Below are 22,247 nucleotides of genomic sequence, written 5' to 3'. Positions count from 1 at the left end.
TACGAGTGGCGATAACTATACATAAATCTTTGTCGAATTAATTGCCTGCAATATTTGAATTTATAGCGTGCCAATCGGAAATTCTATACGTCAAACGAATCTCACGATCATGCCATATGTCGAGCGTACGAAATCGCGCGACGTCATAATACGCGTTAGGACAACTCGGTCGTTGTTTGACGTTGGACTTCGGAGAGATGGAATTGCAAGGAAAACGCGTGTATGCGCGCATAAGGATGACAGGATGTGTGTAATACGGAGAGTAGACCAAGTGCGATGGATAGACAGAGAAAGAGAGAGCGAGCGCGCACGAGAGAGAGAGAGAAAAGGAAGGATTCGAAGCTAGGAGCACAAGCAGAGCCTTCGCAAATACTCTCTCGCGTAGCGACCTCTCGCCGAATGGAATATAAATGGAAAGGGTCGACTACGCTCTCGCGAATCCTCTTGCAATTCCGTCCACGTCCGAACACTCCTACGCTCTGCTGTCACCGCCGAACAGAGAAACCTACCTACCTACCTATCTACCTATCTACGTCCCCCGGATCTTTCTCCCCGATGTTTCTCTTCGCCTTTACCTCTTGTCCCTTTCTTTCTCGCTTCCTTATCCAACTTTCCTCGTTTACATGTCTCCTGCGCCCTTGCCGTATCAATCAGAGATATTATTTCACGATAAAATGAAGATAAAGCGAGAGAGTTCGGCCATCTTCGGCCATCTTCGCCGTAGCGTGTTCTCATTCGATCCCGTCTCTTGTTTGTACAATCGACCTTCAGATAACGTTACAAGAATCACGTTTATGTATAGAACCATATCGAAATCTCATTGACCTAGATTTCGCACCTACCACTCGACTGCCAGAGTTAATCGGTTATCACGTAAAAAGTAGGAGAACGTATGGTTGCCGATAGCTCTCCTCGCATTCGTCTCACGTCGCTGAATAAGTTTTTGCTTGAGGAAAGCTTTTTAACTAGACGAATCGACGAGCGTAACGAAGCTCCAAACGCGAGACTACGATGCCGAGCATTTTTTAGTTTCCCTCGCCCCTCATTCTCTTTGCTCGCTCTTCCGACAACAAGATCGTCCGCCTTTTGCACGTGTACTATAATTTCGGAATAGCTCGAAAGCATTGTTGTCATTTCGCTTCACGCATGAACGTGCTCGTTGCCGTAGGCTTCTGTCGTTTCAAGAAAAGCAAACCCATAAACGTGCTCTCGAATTCAACGATCGAGTTGATGCTCCAGTCAGCTCGAGATCGATCGCGAGAAGAATACTCTCGATGATTTTCGATCGAAACAAATAATCATTTCCTCGGATAATCATGTACACGCGTCCTTTCATAATGAACATTCCCCTCGTAATCGAACGCGAAAAGAGAACACAATTAATTTTGTCGCGAAGAGTTCGTTTAACGTATATATCTGAGAGAACAACGTGCAATTTTCGAGAAAGTTACGTCGCCAACGAATACGTGTGCGATGTTCGATCGAACGATCGCGTCTCAACACCGTTCACCGATGTGTTATAAAGCTCTGAAAGGTTACGGCTCGAAATCCGAGCGAACGAGAGTCGAGTTTCTCGTTATTGGAAATTGGAAAATCGCCTCTGATGCTCCTTCACCGTTCGATCCTTTGCGGTCTTTGAAATCTTTCGCGCTTGCTTTTCTACGCCTCGTATCTTTCGAAAAGAGACCAAAAATATCATGTGTTTCCTTATCGTTTACTACGCATCTACTTTTGCGTTTAATCTACATCTTTTCATTATACCTCTCGAAGGATAATAATTCTGATCGATGTAAATAAGACGGAATTTAATTAATTTCTAATCGTTAATGGACATGCTTATCGTTCGTTATACCGTTCTATCGTCCAATCGAGTCTCAACGATTATGTAATGATCAATCGATATGATCGATCGATCGATCAAACAAAAATTTCCTTTTACATGTCGAAACATGTCGCAAACGCTATATCCCTAACTGGATGACCAGATAAAGTAGAAAAAAAAATGAAAAGAAAAGAAAAGTAAAGAAACTAGGAGAAATAGCGAGCGTCGATATAACTCGGATTACTTTCGACGATTAATCGTTCGCGAGAAAAACCATCGTTATGAAAAATTGCCAGTCGACTAATATAGTTCGTCAGATCGCAAACTCCTGGATTAAGGAAATCTTCTTCCTCTGCTTTTTTTTCCCTTCCTTTTTTTCCTTCCTTTCTCTTCTTTTTTTTTCGAAATAAAACTCGAAAGTATAGCTCGTCGGATTATCGCAGGATTAGCCGAACTAAATTCGTAGCGTGGAACGCTCGCGATCTTTTTCAAGGAGATTCGTTCTTCGTGCTAGAGAAATCGGAGAAAGATATCGTTCGGCGAGCGCGTTATAGCGATCAGAATAAAGGTGAAAACTTTTTGTTACACGTTTATGGCTTCTAAGGGTTTTCTTCGAATTGCCGAGAAATGCCACGTTGCTCGAACATGCTACTTTCCGCTATATAGGGGCTGAGGGATTTAAATGAGAGCGTCCAAATATCTTGCTTACTCTTGAAAACTAAGAAAATGTATAAAAGAATTGAACGATTCTCAAGGAAGACTCTAAATATTCTTTATTCCCTACGTTCATCTATCATCGTTAATATCGTACCTTCTTATTGTATTTTTCTCCTTTTCCTTACTTGTGCGCATGCGTGTCTATAAAGTATTTTGAAGAAATCTTACACGCTAACACAATATCTATACAATCTGGAAAACTTATAGTCCAAAGTTGAAGCACGTTTCAGACGAATTCAACGAAAACGAATCTGAGGTGCTATCTCAACGCTTTCATATTTATTCCAAGTATACGTACGAGCTTTCGCACATTGAAGAGATCCTTGTCACCTTCTTTAACGTCGACGTTTTCTCCACTTCTTTCCTCTCTCTCCCTCCCTTTCTTTCTTTCTTCTTCTCTTTGTGCGCATCTTCAAAGTTTGAGCCGTTATCGTCGCTCTCTGATGAAACGTGGAACGACGTAGTCTACAAGGGTGCACTTTATACCCACGCCTCGTCCTATATCGTGTCTGTCAGAAATAGGCTAGAACAATGGAGACGATGCAAAAACCAACAAAAAAAAAGAAAAGAAGAACAAAAATAATGATATGCATCAAAATCAACCAAGAAGAGGTCTCTTTGGAACACGGACTCTCGTGTACGCGTTACGTATCTATGAGTAGAACGCACGTACATAAATATATCAAGGTACTTTACAGAAGCGATCGTTATATCGGGTTATGTACATGCAATATATATATATATATATATATATATATATATATATATAGCGTAGAATATGTTCCGAAACCTACGTGTCAATCATTTCTATCTTCTCTAATACGTAGCAAACTATAGCGAGCTTTATCAGAGATACGTAGTTCAAAGTTGGCAAGTTTTACAGTCCAACGGACTCGGCTTATAGCTTCTATAATAGTATAAATCGGGCGATAAGAAAAATTCGCCCGTAGAGAACCATAATCAATATTAGAATAATTGATTGCTGCATTTCGTTATTGTCGAATCGCGATATGCTTTCTATAGAATTGCATGGTTTCGCAAATACGCAAACGTCTCGGCTTTTTTCGATCGATCTGTCTCGTTAAAAAAAAAAAAAAAAAAAAGAACAAGAAGAAAATAAGAAGAAAGAGAAGAGGAAATGGAACTATGCTCTCGTTGAAAGATACACTATATCGTCAAAGGTTTCATTTACGAACGACGATACTTTCGTTAATACGATAGATATATCGTGACGCAAACGGACAATTCCACAGTTTCCTATCACGCGGAAAGATTCGACGACACGTATCAATCGAATTCACGAACGAGATCTGCTTATAAACCAAAGAGTTCAAACCAACGCGTTTTCGAACGAAATTTCGTTTGGTTAACTTTCCATTACAAGTTTTCGTAGTGGAAAAGGCGTATTAAAATTTATGAAAGTAAGCCGATTACTTCGAATGTTTAAATCGATATTTATATTTTGACGGGTTCGCACCGAGTGGCTTATTTAATCCGAACCATCGCTGGGAATTTCCATGAATCATTAGATACTTTTATGAATCGGCTTTGATCGATCGTAATAACTCGTTACTCGTTATTACGAAAGCCTGGCAGCCTCCCACGTTGGATCATCCGGTTATCCGTGAAATTAGCTGACCGATATAGCTTTTCTATCCCTTTAATAATCCTTTACGATCGTATGACAGTTTGCCATGAGTCTTTCTCTCTACTTTCTTTTCCTTTCGCACTTCCCCCACTCCATTTTCCAGCGACAATTTATGGCGCTGACATTGTTCAGAACTTTTGCCATCAGAACCTTTACTCGTTTCCTCGCGTTATACATCTATAGTCCATGAGCACACGTGTGCTCCCATACATATGCACATAATTTGTCCTCGCGGTACTGCAACTTTTTCTCTCTCTCTCTCTCTCTCTCTCTCTCTCTCTCTCTCTCTCTCTCTCTCTCTCTCCGACGCACAAACACACACGGACACATATTTCAAGCCGTTTCTCGCTTCGTATACGTACACCCTGTCGTATTCGTGCTCTAGAAAAATTTAAGGGACATGATACAGCACAGTAACCCAAGGCAGAATTATTACAAAACGGCCGATTGCAACGCGGAACGTAATTTTCTATTCGAATGGAGCCGAGAAAGAAGAGCGATTTGATCGTTTTCAAGGCGAACACTTGGTTCCACCTCTTTCCTCCCGTCGCCATCTACTACGCTTTATTAGTAGCCTTTTTGTTCTCTCGTCGAGCCGAGCGACACTCCCTCGCGACTTTATGATTCCCATCGATATTCCTTGTCACTTCGTCGTCGATCGTCAATCATGGCTGCCCGTTTCATACCGTCCATTCTCTTTTTCCGTTTTGCTCCAAATACATAGATACATCGTGCCCTTTAATTACCAGAGAGTCAAGGATTTTTTTTCTACTCGATGAATTATCGCTCGTTATCGATCGAATCAATCGTTGCTAACGATCAATTATTTTGCTGATTTCAAGATAGTACGATCTAGCAGGTATACGACCTCGTTGTCTTGGATAGGAAAGATCGAAGAAATTTAACAAAGGGCCAATGTCCCGTGCAAAGGATTAACGACGCACCATTTGACGTCAAAAATATTACGGATACCTAAGGGTGCGCGCACGAGCCAGCCAGCCAGCCAGCCAGACAGGCTGCTAAAATCCGCGGCTAGAAGTTTCGCGCGATCGCACGAGAACGGCTCTCTAATAACTTTAATATCCAATTTCAGATATTGCGCCGAAAGTTTATTCCAAAGGTGCGACGACGAATACTTGAGAGAGGAGAGAAGAAAGAGGGGACTCGGGTTTAAGAGGCGAGAGAAACGAAGGAAGTATGAAAGAAAGTATTAAAGCGCGAGGATGTCGTTTCCAAGTCGATAGGCTAAAAATCCGTTGGAAAATGGAGACAAAAAACGAAGCAGAGAGAGAGAGAGAGAGAGAGAGAGAGAGAGAGAGAGAGACGGGAGATTAAGCTCGATAGGGACGTCGAACAGACGGTAAATTATTAACACGACATCGACGTTCCGTAAGAGCCGTATCTAATTAATGATGACGAAATATTCATAGAGACGAGTATTCGTACTGGTGCGATACGATAATTAATTTCAACGCTTTGTGGCGTGACAGTTTGGAGCCGAAGCATTTTCCATCGCAGGCAATTATAGCACTCGTCAAGGAGAGGTAGGAGATATCCCGAGGTTAATTGGAAAAAATGGCGGAAGCTTTGTAGCGACTTCGAGACTGGGAACGAAATCGGACAGCTCGTAGAAAAGGCCGGAAGACGAGTTAAGGACGAAGGACTCGCCGTACCGGTTAGCCGGACGTGTGTAGTACGTGCCGTAACTCCCACCTCTCTTCGCTTTTCAATTTGTCCCTCACGAAATGCCGCCATTTGTCTTTATTTTCCCTTAAGCCGAGCCTCCGACTTATCGTTATCGGGCATGGCACGCGAGCTCGGTTTCCTCAGGAAACCACATTCCCTTCCGCGCGGATTCAATCTCACGAAACAATCTGCTTTCGCTCCGACGCTTCGGAGTTAGAAAATGGAGAGGGAGAAAAGGGCGGAATGCATAATTCCTTGCAGCGTCTTTCCGTTGTCAAGCCTGCGAGTTCGCTTCATTAAAATATCCTCGCTTTCCTTTCTCGTTGGTCCAAACGAGGAAAGTATCGAGTTTCCTCATTCGTACGTACGTATCTAATCTCGAACGGAACGTGGAAACGATGAGTTTCGTTCGAGCATAACGATCAATGAAAAATCCGTTTCGCGAATACCCGAAAAGCATATTTCGTATTACGTTGTTAGCACGTGTTCTAGAATTTCCAGTAAACGCGCACGTAAATCCCATTTCGTAAGCTTCTTTCGAAAATGTTCGCGCTAATTCGCGCGAGAGTAGGAAGGTTTTGCTCGAAGAAAAGGGCCAAATTAGTTGGAATACATATGGGTAGAAATTGAAGGGTCTCGGTTGGAAATTTATCGTAGAGGAGCTCGGTACTCTCGCATCAAAGTTATCAACTCTTCATTTAGCGGCTACCGTAAATACATATCGATGATGATGGTACCGGATGCGCGAGAAAGCCGCGACCCTTGAAAAGCAAGCTTGCTACTCCTGTTTGCCGTTCGATGAAAGGACGCCGCTCTTGCCCTGTCTGCTGGCGCGTTGCAGAAACGTTCCCGGCTACGCTATCGAGAAAATTTAATCGTGATGCTGGCCGCGGTAATACGAGTTAATGGATAATAATCTAATATAGGCTCGCGCGCGGTACAGACTTTCGCGAACCGTGGCTGGTTACGCGATTGGAGTTTCAAGTGCTACCTGCTTTCCAAAGAGCTTCGAGTGTGTTTGCCGGCGGAAGCGGAAAGAGGAAAGAGAGGAAAGAGAGAGAGAGAGAGAGAGAGAGAGAGAACCGTTGGTACGACACGCATCGGCTTGGATCCATCCTGCACCAGATCGTACTTTATTTACAAGCTCGCTTACAAATAGAGCAGCGTTAAAAGATATCGATCCTCGTTCTTCGACCTTTCGATCCTCATCCGCTTCTCGCTTCGCCGAGCTTTCTGAGAGCTTTCTACCGATACGATATCGGTGCGATCCATAAATTAAAACGTTATTCCTTGCTCGAACTTTGTCGATATCGTCGTTCTCGTCGTCGTCGTCGTCGTTGGATACTTTTCTCTTAGATTATGAAATACGTAAAAAAGGAGTTTGGACTCTCTAGTCTAGCGTAGTCTAGCGTAATCTAGTGTGAACGTTTCAACGATTTTTAGTATTCCAACGTAAGATATTACAGAATTCCTAAAGTAGAGAACGTGTTTTTTCTCGCGAATAAAAACTAGGACAAAGTCATAGGAACTCCGTGCAGATTGCACGGAATGCAGTTTTTCGCGAAGAAGAACGCGAATTTGTGGGTAAAACGGTCGGAGCAGGGAAATGCATAAATCTGGGTGAAAAAAAGGTGCTGGCTTTAAAGTTCCCAATCTGACAAAGACGAATCACGTTGTCTGTACGCGCGAAATCGGAATACACGGGAATACCGCGACAAGGCAGACCGTCATAAGCATGAGTGATCGCCAAGGGACGTGCCGTTCATTCCGGAAGCCCGTCTTATTCTCGACAACTGAAACCGTTCTCATCCCCCTTTTCTTGCGTATATTCCCTTGATAGTTTCGCATCGCAAACTAAAACTATTTGTTCTCGCGTAGACGAGCTCATCGCCGACGGAAGAGAACACGCCTTCTCCTCGATCGCGTGTTTCCTAATATATATGTACGAGTTTCGTATCAACTCCTAGTAATCCTGGGTATGGCCAGTTTTAGCCATTTTCACAGTTCTTGCTAACCAGCGATCAAAGAAAAATCTATTTACGTTGCAAACGATACCTCGACAATATTTTTCAAGATCTTTTAACGAATAAAATTTAATTACGGTCTCGTTAAATCGTCGCCTTCGTCGCCCTGGTCGACCTAGTCACGCTCGATTCGATTATAGGAAAAAAAGAGGGAGAGAGAGAGAGAAAAAAGAAGAAAAAAAAAGGGAAAAAAAAGGGAAAAAAAAAAGAGAAAAGGTTTTTCGGTGTCTGCATCGAAAAAATTTCCGTGAAGCTGCGCGCCCGTATTCCATTTTCAATGCTGCGGTATCAGAGATAATTTACATGGAAATGAGGATCGGCATTGATTTTACGTCGAATCCAGTAACGGAAACTTAGCCGGTGATAGATTGTGCCGTTACCTGACGTCGGTGACGCTTTCTTACGAAGAAGACGAAGAGGATGTTCCTCGATATGCGTTCTCGATCGATTTTGAGTCGCGGCCGAAAACGATTCGAGAATTCTACGAAATGCGGCCAATCTACGTTTGATTTCTTATTCTCTTATCGAATCGCCTGCACTCGTAATCTAGAGAGATTAAGAGGATATTAATAAATTCGATCGTAGTACGTGTACGATTGATTTTATCCATAATAATATAATAGATTACATACAATATATCGTTTATATATCGGATATTACTTTACTACTAGATCGTAAAACGATCTGTCGCTATTAATATAACGTAAATGTAACAATAACAATATTATGCATCGTCTAAATCCACGACAACGTACGGCTTATCGTTTCGTCTTCCAAATAGATATATTTTTTGATTCGGATGAATTATTTCGACCAAAATAACGATGAAATATCGAACAGATAAAAATCGTTTAAGTAAATATCACGGATTTCTGCTTGTCAAATCAGAACAAATCGGGACAAATTGGGATTTAACTTTGAGGATGCAAATGGCGATGCGTGACAAAGATTAATTGACAATCGTCTTAGCTCGCTCGTGATCTTCTTTAATAAGTCATTTAAAGTACATATAAATATTTTCGTTGATCGAGCTTTGTCTTTCTGAGAATTCACGTAGAATAGCAAGGAATTTAATCAACGATACTTAACTCACAACATCGACGGTAAACGTATTACCGTTTCGGGAAACTCGTACAGATAACGTACGGTAATTGGTAAGAACGTACGGTGATGAGAGAATCGGTGGGAAGGGGGAGAGAGAGAGAGAGAGAGAGAGAGAGAGAGGAAGAGAGAGAGAGAGTAGACCATTGTTTCCCAGCCGTTTTCGAAGCTTTGAAGAAAGTTCGAGCGTAGAATCGTAAGCAAAGGACGAACTTTGTCTATGAACAACTCAACGATCGCGCCCGTAAATATTTGGGTTGGCGGCGTAGCTTGCGATTTCCTGGCGGGCATCGCGAAGAACATGGCAGATAGCAGGATGGCTTTCGCCCATATTGTCACCGCATGGTACGACGTCGAAATTGCACCATTAATTTTACGAGCGAGCCACCACACATTTTCCCCTAATTTCCAGCCAGGTCATTAAGGCGCGGCTTATATTTCTTGTAATCGCATTATCGAAAAATCTATGACCTCGGGTAGAGTCAATGACAGCGCTGATATTATCGCCGACACAATCTCCGTTAATTCGTCTGACCGTTCAAACGGACTCTCACGCTTTGCTTTTATCAACGTGATCGAAATGCACCCAGCATTGGTTGCTCTTTCTCCCTTTCTCTCTCTCTCTCTCTCTCTCCTCTGCTCTTTACGAAATGACACACGATTTGATCGTTGTTTCCTACTTTTACATTTGCACTTTTTATCTGTTTATTTATTATTTTTTTTTTTCTTTTTCATTGATTTTATTTTAAAAAAGAGAGAAAGAGAGAGAGAGAGAGAGAGAGAGACAGCGGGCATAAAACGTTCGCGAAATAACGTCGAGTCGTACGGAGATAGATTAAAATTCAGTTCGACCAGTGCGTTTTGATGCATCGTCCATCAAAACGATTGCGTATATGTAGTTGCCCGCACGTCCTATCGAGATTATATATTTCGTACGTTTGATTCGACGTCTGATTTCCGTTTCTTATTGACGGCGAATGTCATTTCAAAACATTTTTCTACTCGAATATCCGCCTTATAAATCGCAATATTTTATCGATAAACAATTTTGATACGACGATGCTAAAAGAAGAAACTTGTACTTTTAGAGCCGTTAATTAAATATCGATTGCTTATCATCGTTCTCGCGTCTTTTTCGATGAGAAAGAAAACATCGATATTGTCTCGAGTTTTTGTACCGTTCTTCTTCGTATTCTTACTCATCCACGAGAGTCGCTTTAAGTAATCCTCGTCCGTGCCAAAGAAAAAAAAAAGAAAGAAAAAAGAAAAAGAAAAAAGAAAGAAAGAAAAGAAAAAAGAAAAAGAAAGAACAAAAAGAGGAAATATTATTCGTTCTATGAAGTAAAATTTTCTCGTCGCCTAGTCATATTCTCCTTATCGTCTCTCCTCGTCACTTTTTGTCGAAGAAAGTTAAACTCTTAGGTAACTCGAAATAATATTCCAAGATTCTTGAATAAACGTACGTGCGAGGAAAGTAAAGGAAAGGAAAGGAAAAAAGGGGTTTCTATTTTTTCTTGCTTTTTTTTTTTCTTCCAGTAGCTCTCATCGAATCGCTATCATTTTCAGGGTAATAGAGATCGGCTCGTTTCTCGTTTAGTTCATAGCAGCCACGTTTCCATTATTCTCCGGTCTAGCATGTCGTGTCCCGATAACTCCGATGAATATCTATAAAAATATCGGGCGTGTTTCCAAAACTTTAAATCGCCGACTATTATTCCGACGAGGAGAAGACGAGCCAGAGCTGAAAGTTTTTCGATAAATCATTCGTCGAAGAGTCCGAAAGGGAGGTATATGGTTCGGTCATGTCGCCAACGGCGTTCGGAGCTAGTACGGAAAGTTACGAAACTAATAAATATTAATATTAGTTACTTCATAGGTATAATCGATCGAGACTTCAACGGGGGTTCATTGTATTTCGGACATAAGGGAATAATGTCACTGGGAAATATCGCCGAGTAAAAGAGAGCAACGTACGAAATAGTTTTCGGGAGTAACTTTTAAACGATCGGACGTCGATTTTGCGAACGCGAATATCAAGAACGAAAGTACGTGGCGTCTTTCGTCGATCTTGCTCGCGCAATAATAAACATAACAGGAAAATATGCGTGCTACGAGTCGTGCGCGGAAAAGGACAAAGGGACACCTGCTCTTCGTTGCTCGGTAATATCAGGCGGTCTTTACGGGTCGTCGCAAAGGTTGAAACTGGAGAAATACACGGAGAGGAAGAGAGGAAGAGACGTAGAAAGAGAAGGGAGAGGTGGAAAGGGAAGGAGTGGCGAGAGAGAGAGAGAGGGGGGAGGAGAGAGAGGGGAGAGAGAGAGAGAGAGGAAATTTCGTTTTCATTCGTAGTAAAGACCGAACACGCAGCACCACGCGTATATGTGAGCATTTTCGAAAACGTAGTACGAGTAATTGTCACGTTCCGCGTCCCAGAGGCACTGAAAGGCGGAATGTACGCTTTGCCACATACGTTGCACGATAGTCACTTGTACCACTATTTTACATCTGCGAGGAGAGAACGGAGAAATGAAATGTATGTACAAGTATACGTAAATTAGGAACTAACGACGCCTTTTCCCTCTCCTTTCGCGTCTTTTCGGCTCCTCTATTCATATTTATTCGTATTTTATACCTATCGTAATCTTTCTTGTTGATCGCTCTGTAGACGTCGTTGGAAATCTCCATAGATAACTTGGATGCATTATCCGGATGGTAGACCGAGAGGAGCGATAATTTACTTTCCATCACGGCAGAAATAATTTTGTCGACCGTATTGGCACTAAAAGATTTGAAGGGTTCCAGGCGATACGTGTTTTGATATACTGGTATCTGTGTGTATATAGAAATAAGAGACATTTCGATTGCGTCCTCCGTTGTTATTTCATCCTGCTTCTCGGTGACCTTCGTCGATACTCACCTTTAATTTATTTCCTCGCAAATGAAATAAAAAACGGCTCGTAGTGGGCACGATCGACAATTTCGACAAATTTTTCCTCTTATCCTGCAGACGTCGTACAAGAGAGCATTTTAGTCAGGTATTGTATCGATCGACGAAAAAGAATCGAACGTTCTTCGGTCTTGGTACTTTATCGAGAAAGAGAGAAAAAGAAAAGGAAAAAGAAAAATAATCAAAACTCGCAAGCGGTACCGACGCATCGTTACGAGACGCCTGTATCTCTTAACGCGCGTTCCTCTTTAATTTCATAAGCTTTTATAAGTTCTCGACGAAGATCTCTTGTTACGAAACGTCCTGCGTTAAAGTATACGCAAGGATTTATATTTTATACCAATGCCCGTTAGAAAAAGCACGTGTACATAACCTAAGCCAACATTACTGATTTGGAATTGTTATGACGAAGTCCTTCTTCGTTTTTGCCCAGGGATTGCTTCGAAACTAAGCGAATGTTTCGTTTGTTGGTCGTTGAGTTCATATTGATGGTCGAATAGCTAAACACGCTTGTCAAAAAATTCACGTCCGTCTAAAAACTTTTTACGAACGAGAAGAACAACCTGAAGAGAGCAAGGAAGTAAAATTAGCTCTCAATCGTACGATTCTTAACGACTTGTTACCGTCTCGTCGTTGATACAAATTAGAAATTATTTCATTAGAAATTATTCAAATAAGAAAATCCATTTCCTTCTTCAAAGAGCGTTAGCTGACAATTCTGAAATATTCCCTTTGAATTCAACAGCACGAATTCTCGACTTTTTAATCGCCTTGTCATAACAAGTAGTCGCTTTGAAAAGTTTGTTTCGGTAAGGATAAAGAGAGTCGCGCTAAAAGACCGAGAGTTTGTACTCGCAGCTCATAGTCGACGACGTTGGAAGAAACTTTTTTCAACCATGGATCTCTATAAAGTACTTTACCTGGAAAATGAGATTCTTTATATTACGAAAGAAAATCGTACGGAAATAGAAATTAATCGCTCGTTATAATTCATTTTAAAGATATAAAGAAGTCTTTCATATTGGCAAAAGTAAAATCGTTATCGTATTAGAGAAATTCAATGAGTCCAACGAGCGCAAAGAAATCTCGAGACTAGTCGATAAACAATCCGTAAGATTTCCCGGGTATTTCTATTTCTACTTCCATAAGTAAGTTGGGCGAACGTGTCGTCGAACTCGTCGACTAACTCGATAAAACTCTCGTTCGGTACAGTCATCTCTAACCAGCCACCATCGGTCCCCTTCCCTTCCTTTTCTTTTCCACGGTTAGAAAATTCGTAAAGTACTTTACAAAAAGTTTTGTCTTTCTCGCACTCGATTGAATTGTACGACGATGATAACCGTTTTCCTTTTCTCTTCTCTTCTTTTCTTTTCTTTTTTTCCTTTCTATTCTTTTTCCTTTCTTTTCCTTTCTTACTCCTAAACGCGGATACTTGTACGTCTCGAGAAAGTTGATAAAAAAATCATTTCGCGATCGACCCTTTTAAGGAAAAGTAGATGCATTAAAGGAATATTAAAAGTTTTTAACAATCGCTTTTACACGCATCAAAGTTCGACTCGTTTCGAGCTAATAGAAAGCGTTAAGACAAAAAGAACAAATTTCGCCTATCTTACGCGCGTAATTTTTCGGCCATTTCCACGATTATTACATTTATAGCGTACGAGTCTGACATTTTTAAAGCCAGCGAAATGTCACGTACGTGCTTTCCATGTACTTTAGGATAATTCACAGGGTCAGATAAAATGAAAGGATAGACGAGGTTATAGTTTAATTTATCTGCGAAATAGACTGAATTGCAATCACGTAACGTCGAGAATAAAAATACTTTTCTCTCTATCTCTTTTTCTCTCTCACTTATTGCCTTCTTGCATTGTCGGATTTATTATACGAAGTATAAAAGCTTCGAGAGAATGTATCGAGCATTTTTTGCGAAACGCTATTGGGTTAGAGTATTATATTCGTGTTTACATATAAAAATAAATAGAAGAGAACGCGTAGTCGAGGAAAAAAGCGAAAAAATATCGGACCGTCGGAGCTCGCGCAAATGCACGGTAACCATGATTTTCAAGTTTTGTCGAAAACGTTTCATACTTATTCGACTCGTGCCATTTTATTCACGTACACACTTTTATTACATTCACGGACCTTTTCCGCCTCGTGTCCTTCCGAATCTCCGTTGAGGCTTCACGCGCGAAACTCCTCAATAAAGGAGACATTTGCGTGTATAGTGCATTCCTTGTATAATTCAACCGGATTTTCCTTACCCCATACGTGATTCCATCCTGCGTCCTCTTTCGTGTTTTCTCTCTCTCTCTCTCTCTCTCTCTCTCTCTGTCTCTCCGTTTGTCAAAACTTTTTATAACGAACGTAAAGAGAGATCGCAGAAAAAAGAAAAAGGAACGAGTGCTTTGCTTTTTTGAACTTTCGCATAAAAATGTTCCCCATGATAAAGGCGAGGGTGTAAGAGAGTGTGGGCGGTTTTTGCATTCCTTAAAACTGCACGGTCTAATGATTACCGGAGTACAGAAAGAGCAGATATGAATTATGCATCAACGGTTAGGCGAAAGCACGTCGAGAGCCAAAGGCCAAAGTATTAAGCGTTTTTCCATGGGGAATATTTTTAAGCGTCGTACAATGACGTTGATACACTATCGATCATCTAGCTTACACGGTCAACTCGCTCATAGAGAACGCAACGTGACCGCATGTCTTTGGTGTTCCGCTAATTATAGGCAGATCGCACGGGATCCATTAGCGCTGGGTCAACATGTCATTAACTAAAGAGGAAACTGCAGTAAGCGTCGATAAGTGACGATAAGCCATCTAGCAACGCTTAAGAAATTCGAGGAAACTTCGTCAAAGAGGATTTTCTATAAAAAAAGGTATTGCACCTAAGGGTGTAACGCGATAGGAAAAATGTCATTTCTATATAAACGGTACGAAACATCGTTGACGTTAAATTAAAAGAATACTTTGCGCAGAGAGTGCTCAAAGTTTGACCGGTAGAGGGGAAAGTCTCCGACGAGTCTCTCGCGCAAGGAACAAGGAGAATCTCATGAATTTACATAGCCGATGTGTCTGAGTTTCCGTTTCGTGGTGAGCATCTAACAGATGCTTCTGTGTGATTTGCATAAAATGAGGCCAGCATCCGTACCGGCCCTGGTGGGACGTGTGTGGTCGCAGGAAGAGGCCGAAGGAGGGAGCCGGGCAAACGAAGATCGAGAGAAAGGAGAGGGTGGGAGAAAACGAACGCATATTCCGACCCCGAGCCTGTCCTTTCCCCTTTCATTATTGGGAACGTGACCCCGATTCGTCGACGATAATGCTATTATCGGCAGAAGGAAAGGCCCTTGTAATTAGGTGACTATAAGACGAACTTGCAAATTCGAGTTCGAGTTTCGAGAGACTCGCGAGATCGTTGAACTCTCCAAAGAGACGCGATGGCACTTTCCTTCTCGATTCGACGACTTTCGAAAATGTATTTTAATATTATGACTTCAGAGAAATTTATTAGGCCGTAGCAATGATACATTCCAGGATCGACATGCAATGATATAGATCGACGTTAATCTACAGCGATGAGTTTCGACTCAACGACGAGCAACACGAAGATCGTATAGGACGCTGCGATACGCGTCGTGTTCGAGGGTGTGTATTCGTGTACGTGTGTCAGCTGGGTATTCGCGCGTGTTCCTATATGGCAATGGTCGGTGGAGTGGATTACATGGAATTTTCTAAGTCGATAGAAAAGTGAATTTTTTACATATTAGGTACACATCGAAGTTCGCGATCACAGTTCCATCCGCGCACCATCCTCTTAGGTATACGTATATTACAGGAACACGCCTCGTTCGTTCGATATATAGAAGATCACTGGAAGCATCGCTCACCGAAATATAACGATCGGTAGTACGATAGCGAGGAATAAGACTATCCTTCTGTTGACACTGTCGCTGCCTCCGTGTTGCATCGCCGCGGGATGTTCTCCTGCGAACAGATTTCAAGCTAAGCGCTTACCGATATCAGCAACGACATAGAAGCGTTTCAAATACGAATATACGTCTCCCTCGAGCTACGAATACCGTAACATTTATCTACGTGATCCAAAATAGAGGAAATTCTTTGTACTCAAAGAGAAATCCATCTCACCGTTCAACACGTGAACCACCACGCTAGCTGGAGCAGCCTTATTTGAGAAGCACGTGTAATTGCCGCTGTCGTTGAGCAACGCGCGCGTTATTACCAGCATGCTTTTGGTAAAGCTCTTGCCCTTTTCGGTTTCCAAAGAAACGCCACCCCTATCGACCGTAAGAATTTGATATAGTCACTTTGTAATTGCGAGCGTTTCCCCTCGTTACAATCTATCTCCTTTGTCTGACGCACCTTGGACTATCAAAGTCGATGACCGAACCCGCGTGATACCAAGTCACGTTACTCGGTGGGACGTCCTGCATGTCGACGGTACAGGTCAAACTGATTTTACTTCCCTTCTTCACGTATACCTCTTCGGAGCCAAGGATCTTTGCTTGTACGTCTTGCGCAACGAGAAACGTGATAGTTACCAATCTACAGCGATGTAGAGATAATTTCATAATATTTCATTTCTGATAAGTCGCTCACCCAAGACCTTCAAATTGACCGCTCTGTCCATCTTCGGCTCTGTATTAACTTGACACTCGTAAATACCAGCGTCCTCGGGTTGCACGGTATCTATTCGCAGGTCCCAATTTGGCGATTTACCGATTATAGCGAATCTCTTGTCGGCCGTATAAGTCGTCTCCATGGACGTTAGGATCCTTACGTCCTTCTTTCGCATCCAAGATACCTAAGATAAGAAATTCCACGTTGAAACTTTCGACCCCCTCGAACTTTATCCCATGTCGTCGAATAAGCATAAAAGTAAGGACTCACGGTCCTGTTCTCTAAATTCTCTACTCGGCACGACAACACGGCGGATTGACCGACGGCAACCGTCACGTTCTGAGGAAGATCATCGGAAAAATATGTGTGCCTTTTTGTACGATAATGCTTGCGCATCTCGTTTTCAAGAGGTTCGTCGTAAAAATGTACGAGGGCAGCTGAGTATCCGTGATCTCCTCTTCGTCTCGATCTAACGTCGTCCGCGATTATCCCTGTATGTGCTAAAAACGTTCCGTATTAAGAATCAACGTCACTTTCGCCACGGCACACGAGCAAAGTCGATCGCCAAGTCGTCTCGATAAGACGACGAACGAAGAAAGGAAAGTGTTAAAAGGAGAAAATGTTTGGTCTACCTATGTCGCGATGACCGAGAGATGGTTCCGCGTGTAACAGGTAACCGATTCCTAGCAACAGTAGGACCATGCCGTGGAATGGTGCCATTTTTTTTTTATACTCGACTATCGTTCATCTTTGCTCATAGATCTCCGAGCTTTCTCGAATGCACGGCATTTTTAAATTATCCTTTGCATCGTTTCGAATGAAAATTACTCTCCCTCTTCTATCGCGAAGTGTACAATAATACTTTAATGGATCACCCGTTTCTCTTCTCGAAACAAAATCTCTTCGAACTTAGGACGAACGTCGACAGATATTTCTTTTTTTTGCACATTTCACCGCGACGATATAAGCGACTGACGCCAACTCAACTTTCACCGATCGAGGAATGATCGTACGATCCTGCGAAGTCCGTATCATTAACCGTAATAGGATCGCGCGTGAGATTAAAGAAAAAATTACGAGTTTAAACGTTTCGTGAGAAATATCGATTCGAGATGGTATCGACCAAAGAAATGATCTATATTCTGTCGTTTCAAAAAAAAAGAAATCGATTTAAGAACGATCTTCCCGGCGATGCGCTCCGGTAGCATCCGAAGTACTGAAGAGTAACTTCTCTTAGGGGAGGACTGAAAGCTCGAATTGAAGGTGCATCGCGCTCGCGCTGTACTTTCCGCATCTGCGATTGCGCTCAAAGACCTATCACGTATGACGATATCGTTTTTTTTTTTTTTTTTTTTATTTTTTTCAAAAAAGAACGTTTATCGCGCAAGTCGTTCACCAAATCTACCTCCTTCGACACATTTCCGACTGTCGATACTGTTTACCATAAATGCATCTTTCTATCGCCGTTTCTTTTCGTTACGATTCTGCATCGGTATGTTTTCGACGACAACATAATATCGGAAATTCGGGATACCTATGTAGAACGAATAGGATACGTGCTCGAATTGGATTTAGATTTAAAAGTCTGTCGTATCGTATCGTTTCTCCTTTGTATTACTGATAATTTATTTCGATACATCGTCTTACAATTGCTGCTTTTTTCTTACTTTTTCAAGCCGTTCAACGTAATAGTAAAAACTAACGAGTTATTCGTATATCAAAAATAAATATTATATAGTTTATTAAGAATCATATACATATACAATTCATAGACATTTGTGACATTCCTTTTATCCCTTCCAAGTACTGATAAAAATTTATAGAAAATAACAAACTATATATATTACCTGAACATCGATAAATATTATCGTATAAAATTCTATATTATACATTAATATTAACAATCATTGTTATCAAAAATAATGGCTTAACTTTCTTATACATTATACACGGTTCTACACGAATACAAATGTTGTATAATTATTTGTACTTAAAAAAATATTCAACATCGACATTACCTATGCAATGTGTAGCACCAATTTACTTTTTACTATTTACTTTGTAAATAAATATTCTTTGTACCACCTGTTTTCAATACTAATTCTATGTTGGTTATCTTCATCGGGTGTGTAGTACTTGCGTGTTTACACATGTCGTAAATCGTAAGTCCAGCCACGGATACGGCTGTCAAAGCTTCCATTTCTACTCCAGTTTTTCCAGTACATCTTACTTCAGCTACAATTTCTACCAGATGCAATTCTTCGTTTAACGTTAAGCATACATTTACATATGATATACTTAAAGGATGACACAATGGTATTAATCCTGAAGTATGTTTAGCAGCCATTATACCAGCTAATTGTGCCACAGATAACACATCTCCCTTTTTCACATTATTTTCTGCTATCAATTTACTTATAATTGGTCCTACATGAACCTCTCCTCTAGCTATTGCTACCCGTTTGCTTTCATTTTTATCTCCAACATCAACCATATTAGCTTTCCCAATGTCATCTATATGAGAAAGCGTAGAATACATTCTAGCAACTCGATGATTCTGAGAAAAGAGATCCGAATACGGTGCGTAGTTCCGCCAACAAAAGTTTTCTTCTAAAAGTATCTTACGTGTTTCACGTTGCATTTGCGTTTTACAAGAAAGTTTTTCTTTTCGGTTAACTGTACGAAATAAATGGAATTAATCGTTAATTTGGATTAACGTTCTTACGCTACTAAGAACTGTCTAATATAGCGATAACGTCTGTACAGATATTAAAAGTATACTGTTTTCAGTTATATCATGTATATATACGTATATATATATATATATATATATATATATATATATATATATATATATATACAAATCCTCAGTTTGAATAATCTACATTTAACCACCAATTAAAATCATGGGTCTGTTTTCCATCTGGGATAAATTGAACATTCCTGAAACATATACGGTATAAACGCTATCGCTTTTTATAAAATAATTAATTTCCTATTTAAGTGAATTCCCCTATTTAAGCGAAATGATCCCTTTGTTAAACAAACAATACCTGCATGCTGCTTCTTCTTTCCCCATACTGCGTTACGAATTATATTCTTTAAATCTTCATCTGATCCTTCATTTCGAAGAACGTCTCGTAAGGAAACTTCACTTTCTCCTTCAAATAAACAAACTTTCAAATTTCCATCTGCTGTAATTCTTAATCGATTACAAGAACTGCAAAAATTATGAGTCATTGATGTAATGAAGCCTATTTGTCCTACAAAACCAGGGACTTGATATGCCTAAAGATTAAAAAAATGAATTATTAAATACGATATTTTAGCTGTTGTTTAAACAAAACAAAATAAACAACCTTCGACGTGTCGTTCGCTTTATTTGGAAGTGCTTGAAATTCAGGATAAGTTTGCCTAATAATTTTTTTCATTTCATCAAATGAAACCATCTTATTTTCTTTCCATTCGTTCCCATCAAATGGCATATATTCTATAAAACGTATATCCAATGGACGATCTTTAGTCATATTAACAAAATGAACTAGTTCGTCGTCATTAAAGCCTCGCATTACCACACAATTCACCTATTGAAAGCAAGACGTTTTTCAATTACGCATTGTAGTTGTTTAGAAAAAAAATAACTTACTTTTACTGGATTATAACCCAGTTGAACGGCTAAATCTATCGAAGCCATAACTTTTGCCCATCCTTTCCTGCGTGTAAAACGCTCGAAACGATCTGCTTTAAGAGTATCGAGTGAAATATTCAAAGCATCTAAACCTGCTCTTTGAAGAGCCGGCAATTGACGAGTCAGCGTTAAGCCATTTGTTGTAATTGCAACTTGTTCTAAATTTTTTAACTTCTTTAATTCAGCTAAATGTATTCAATGAATATACTTATTATACCTTATAATACATACATATACCTTATCCTAATCTGTTATAGTTACCAACAATATCAACGACATCTTTGCGAACTGTAGGCTCGCCACCTGTCAATCGTATTTTACATATGCCTTCCTTGGTAAACAGATCCGCTAGCCTAATTATTTCTTCTGTCTTTAAGATTCCATCTCTCGCAGTTAATTTTACACCTTCTGCTGGCATACAATAAGTACCTGCGTTTCAAAAAGAATTTGATAAATACGAAGCGAGAAATTTTATCGTTCTAAACATAAATAAAATTCACAGAATTACATACAACGCAGATTACAACGCTCTGTAATTGAAATTCTAAGATACGTATGACGTCTTCCAAATGAATCCGTTAATATATCATCGCTATAGGTGTTTAATTTTTCTCGAAATTCTTTTATCTAAAATAAAATGATGACGTTTATAATTTTCGTGTTAAAGTGCTCGGAAGTGGACTCTACATATAGAGCACACTCGTACACTAACTTAATTGTAATTATAAATACTAAATAATAAATGTGCATTAAACATTTTTAAACTTACCCTATTGGAAGGATTGGTAGAAGCTTTTCTTGATGCATTTACAGCACCTAGAAAGTTTCTACCGACGTAAACTTTACGAAACATCTGCGTGGTATATAATAAACTCAAGATGTAAACATAACCTTAGATCATATTATATATACTTGCTAATTTACTTAAAAAAATCTTTTTTGTATGGAACAAATGAATAACATATGCATAATTAATCTTCAATTTATCTCTACATTGTTATCTATGATATACGTTACAATCTTCTTCAACTCGATACTGCGTAGCTTATCTTTCCTACAATGAGGAAATTTAAAGACCTTGAATATGAAGAGTTCTATGATTAAATTAATTCTAACTGATAATGTTTAGATCACTATCTTCTACCTACGTTTACTCTCCCCTCTCTCTTTCTTTTTCTATCCATACTATTTATTTCGTAAGCCTTTTGATATAATAATTATTACGTATACCTACAATTTCAGAATATTCATATATAATCAGAAATTTGAAAGAACATATAAATTACATTTTCGTGTTCAATACATTGTTAGAGATATATTATACATAAATTATATAATATTTAGACGTAATTCATTTGGTCTTTATATTAAGTTCTAGACTTTTCCATGAATTTATATGTGAATACGTAAGTACACGTACGAGAGAAAATTATAGTCTACGACACAAATACATATAACGTTTTTTATGAATGCTTGTCATCAAGCTTGATTCCAGGCATTCATATGCTTGCACGTGTACAACGTCTGTGTAGAAGCAAACAAGATAATTTCTTTTTGGAATTACAAAATTGGGCATATTTCAAGAAATTATATAGATCAGAGAATCAATGTTTATGCTCAGAATTAATATAGCTCAGCAATGTACGAAAACATAGATCAGAGATTTCTTTTTTTTTCGACAAATTTCGTGCTATTATTTCCCGCATATATATCGTTTCAGCTTCTTCTTCTAGAGAATATATGGATGGTTCTCAACTACTTCCAGATCATAATATTTGAATTAATATTTCTTTTTTTTTTTTCTTATATTTATAAGACATTTAAAAAAATAATAATGAATTTTCTATTATTATTCGTTTTATTGATTACATATATACATATATATATATATATATATGTGCGTGTGCGGGCATATATATATATATATATATTGCCATATAGTAGGCAAGGAAGGAAACTACGTTTGTGCGACG

At 39.8% G+C, this 22,247-nt stretch overlaps 3 protein-coding genes across 11 annotated transcripts; all 3 read right to left on the bottom strand.

Moving 5' to 3' along the window:
- Positions 1-11,314: 11,314 nt before the first annotated feature.
- On the bottom strand, positions 11,315-13,361 carry LOC122632646 (dynein light chain Tctex-type protein 2B-like). Its single transcript, XM_043819726.1, has 2 exons — positions 11,631-13,361; positions 11,315-11,503 (listed from the first exon to the last, which is right to left on the bottom strand). Exons 1-2 carry the CDS (start codon positions 11,852-11,854, stop codon positions 11,338-11,340), a joined length of 390 nt encoding a protein of 129 aa, XP_043675661.1. The 5' UTR covers positions 11,855-13,361; the 3' UTR covers positions 11,315-11,337.
- A 337-nt stretch (positions 13,362-13,698) lies between these two features.
- Positions 13,699-17,918, bottom strand: LOC122632644 (zwei Ig domain protein zig-8-like). The gene is made up of 6 exons (XM_043819724.1): positions 17,219-17,918; positions 16,857-17,086; positions 16,566-16,770; positions 16,329-16,479; positions 16,095-16,243; positions 13,699-15,932 (listed from the first exon to the last, which is right to left on the bottom strand). Exons 1-6 carry the CDS (start codon positions 17,304-17,306, stop codon positions 15,832-15,834), a joined length of 924 nt encoding a protein of 307 aa, XP_043675659.1. The 5' UTR covers positions 17,307-17,918; the 3' UTR covers positions 13,699-15,831.
- A 259-nt stretch (positions 17,919-18,177) lies between these two features.
- On the bottom strand, positions 18,178-21,456 carry LOC122632642 (molybdenum cofactor biosynthesis protein 1). 9 transcript variants are annotated; one of them, XM_043819716.1, is made up of 9 exons: positions 21,423-21,445; positions 21,240-21,351; positions 21,044-21,127; positions 20,787-20,901; positions 20,536-20,703; positions 20,233-20,459; positions 19,946-20,170; positions 19,640-19,874; positions 18,178-19,262 (listed from the first exon to the last, which is right to left on the bottom strand). In XM_043819716.1, exons 3-9 carry the CDS (start codon positions 21,125-21,127, stop codon positions 18,637-18,639), a joined length of 1,680 nt encoding a protein of 559 aa, XP_043675651.1. In that variant the 5' UTR covers positions 21,240-21,351; positions 21,423-21,445; the 3' UTR covers positions 18,178-18,636. The 9 variants fall into 9 exon arrangements, with proteins under 9 accessions (XP_043675651.1, XP_043675649.1, XP_043675650.1 ...); XM_043819714.1 differs by having other exon boundaries at positions 21,044-21,351; positions 21,423-21,456; XM_043819715.1 differs by having other exon boundaries at positions 21,044-21,328; positions 21,423-21,446.
- Positions 21,457-22,247: the final 791 nt, after the last annotated feature.

The sequence above is a fragment of the Vespula pensylvanica genome, chromosome 10, assembly GCF_014466175.1.
Source record: "Vespula pensylvanica isolate Volc-1 chromosome 10, ASM1446617v1, whole genome shotgun sequence".
Classification (NCBI taxonomy): Eukaryota; Metazoa; Arthropoda; class Insecta; order Hymenoptera; family Vespidae; genus Vespula; species Vespula pensylvanica.
Note: the sequence above shows the minus strand (reverse complement) of the source record. Positions and strands in the feature narration are given on the sequence as shown.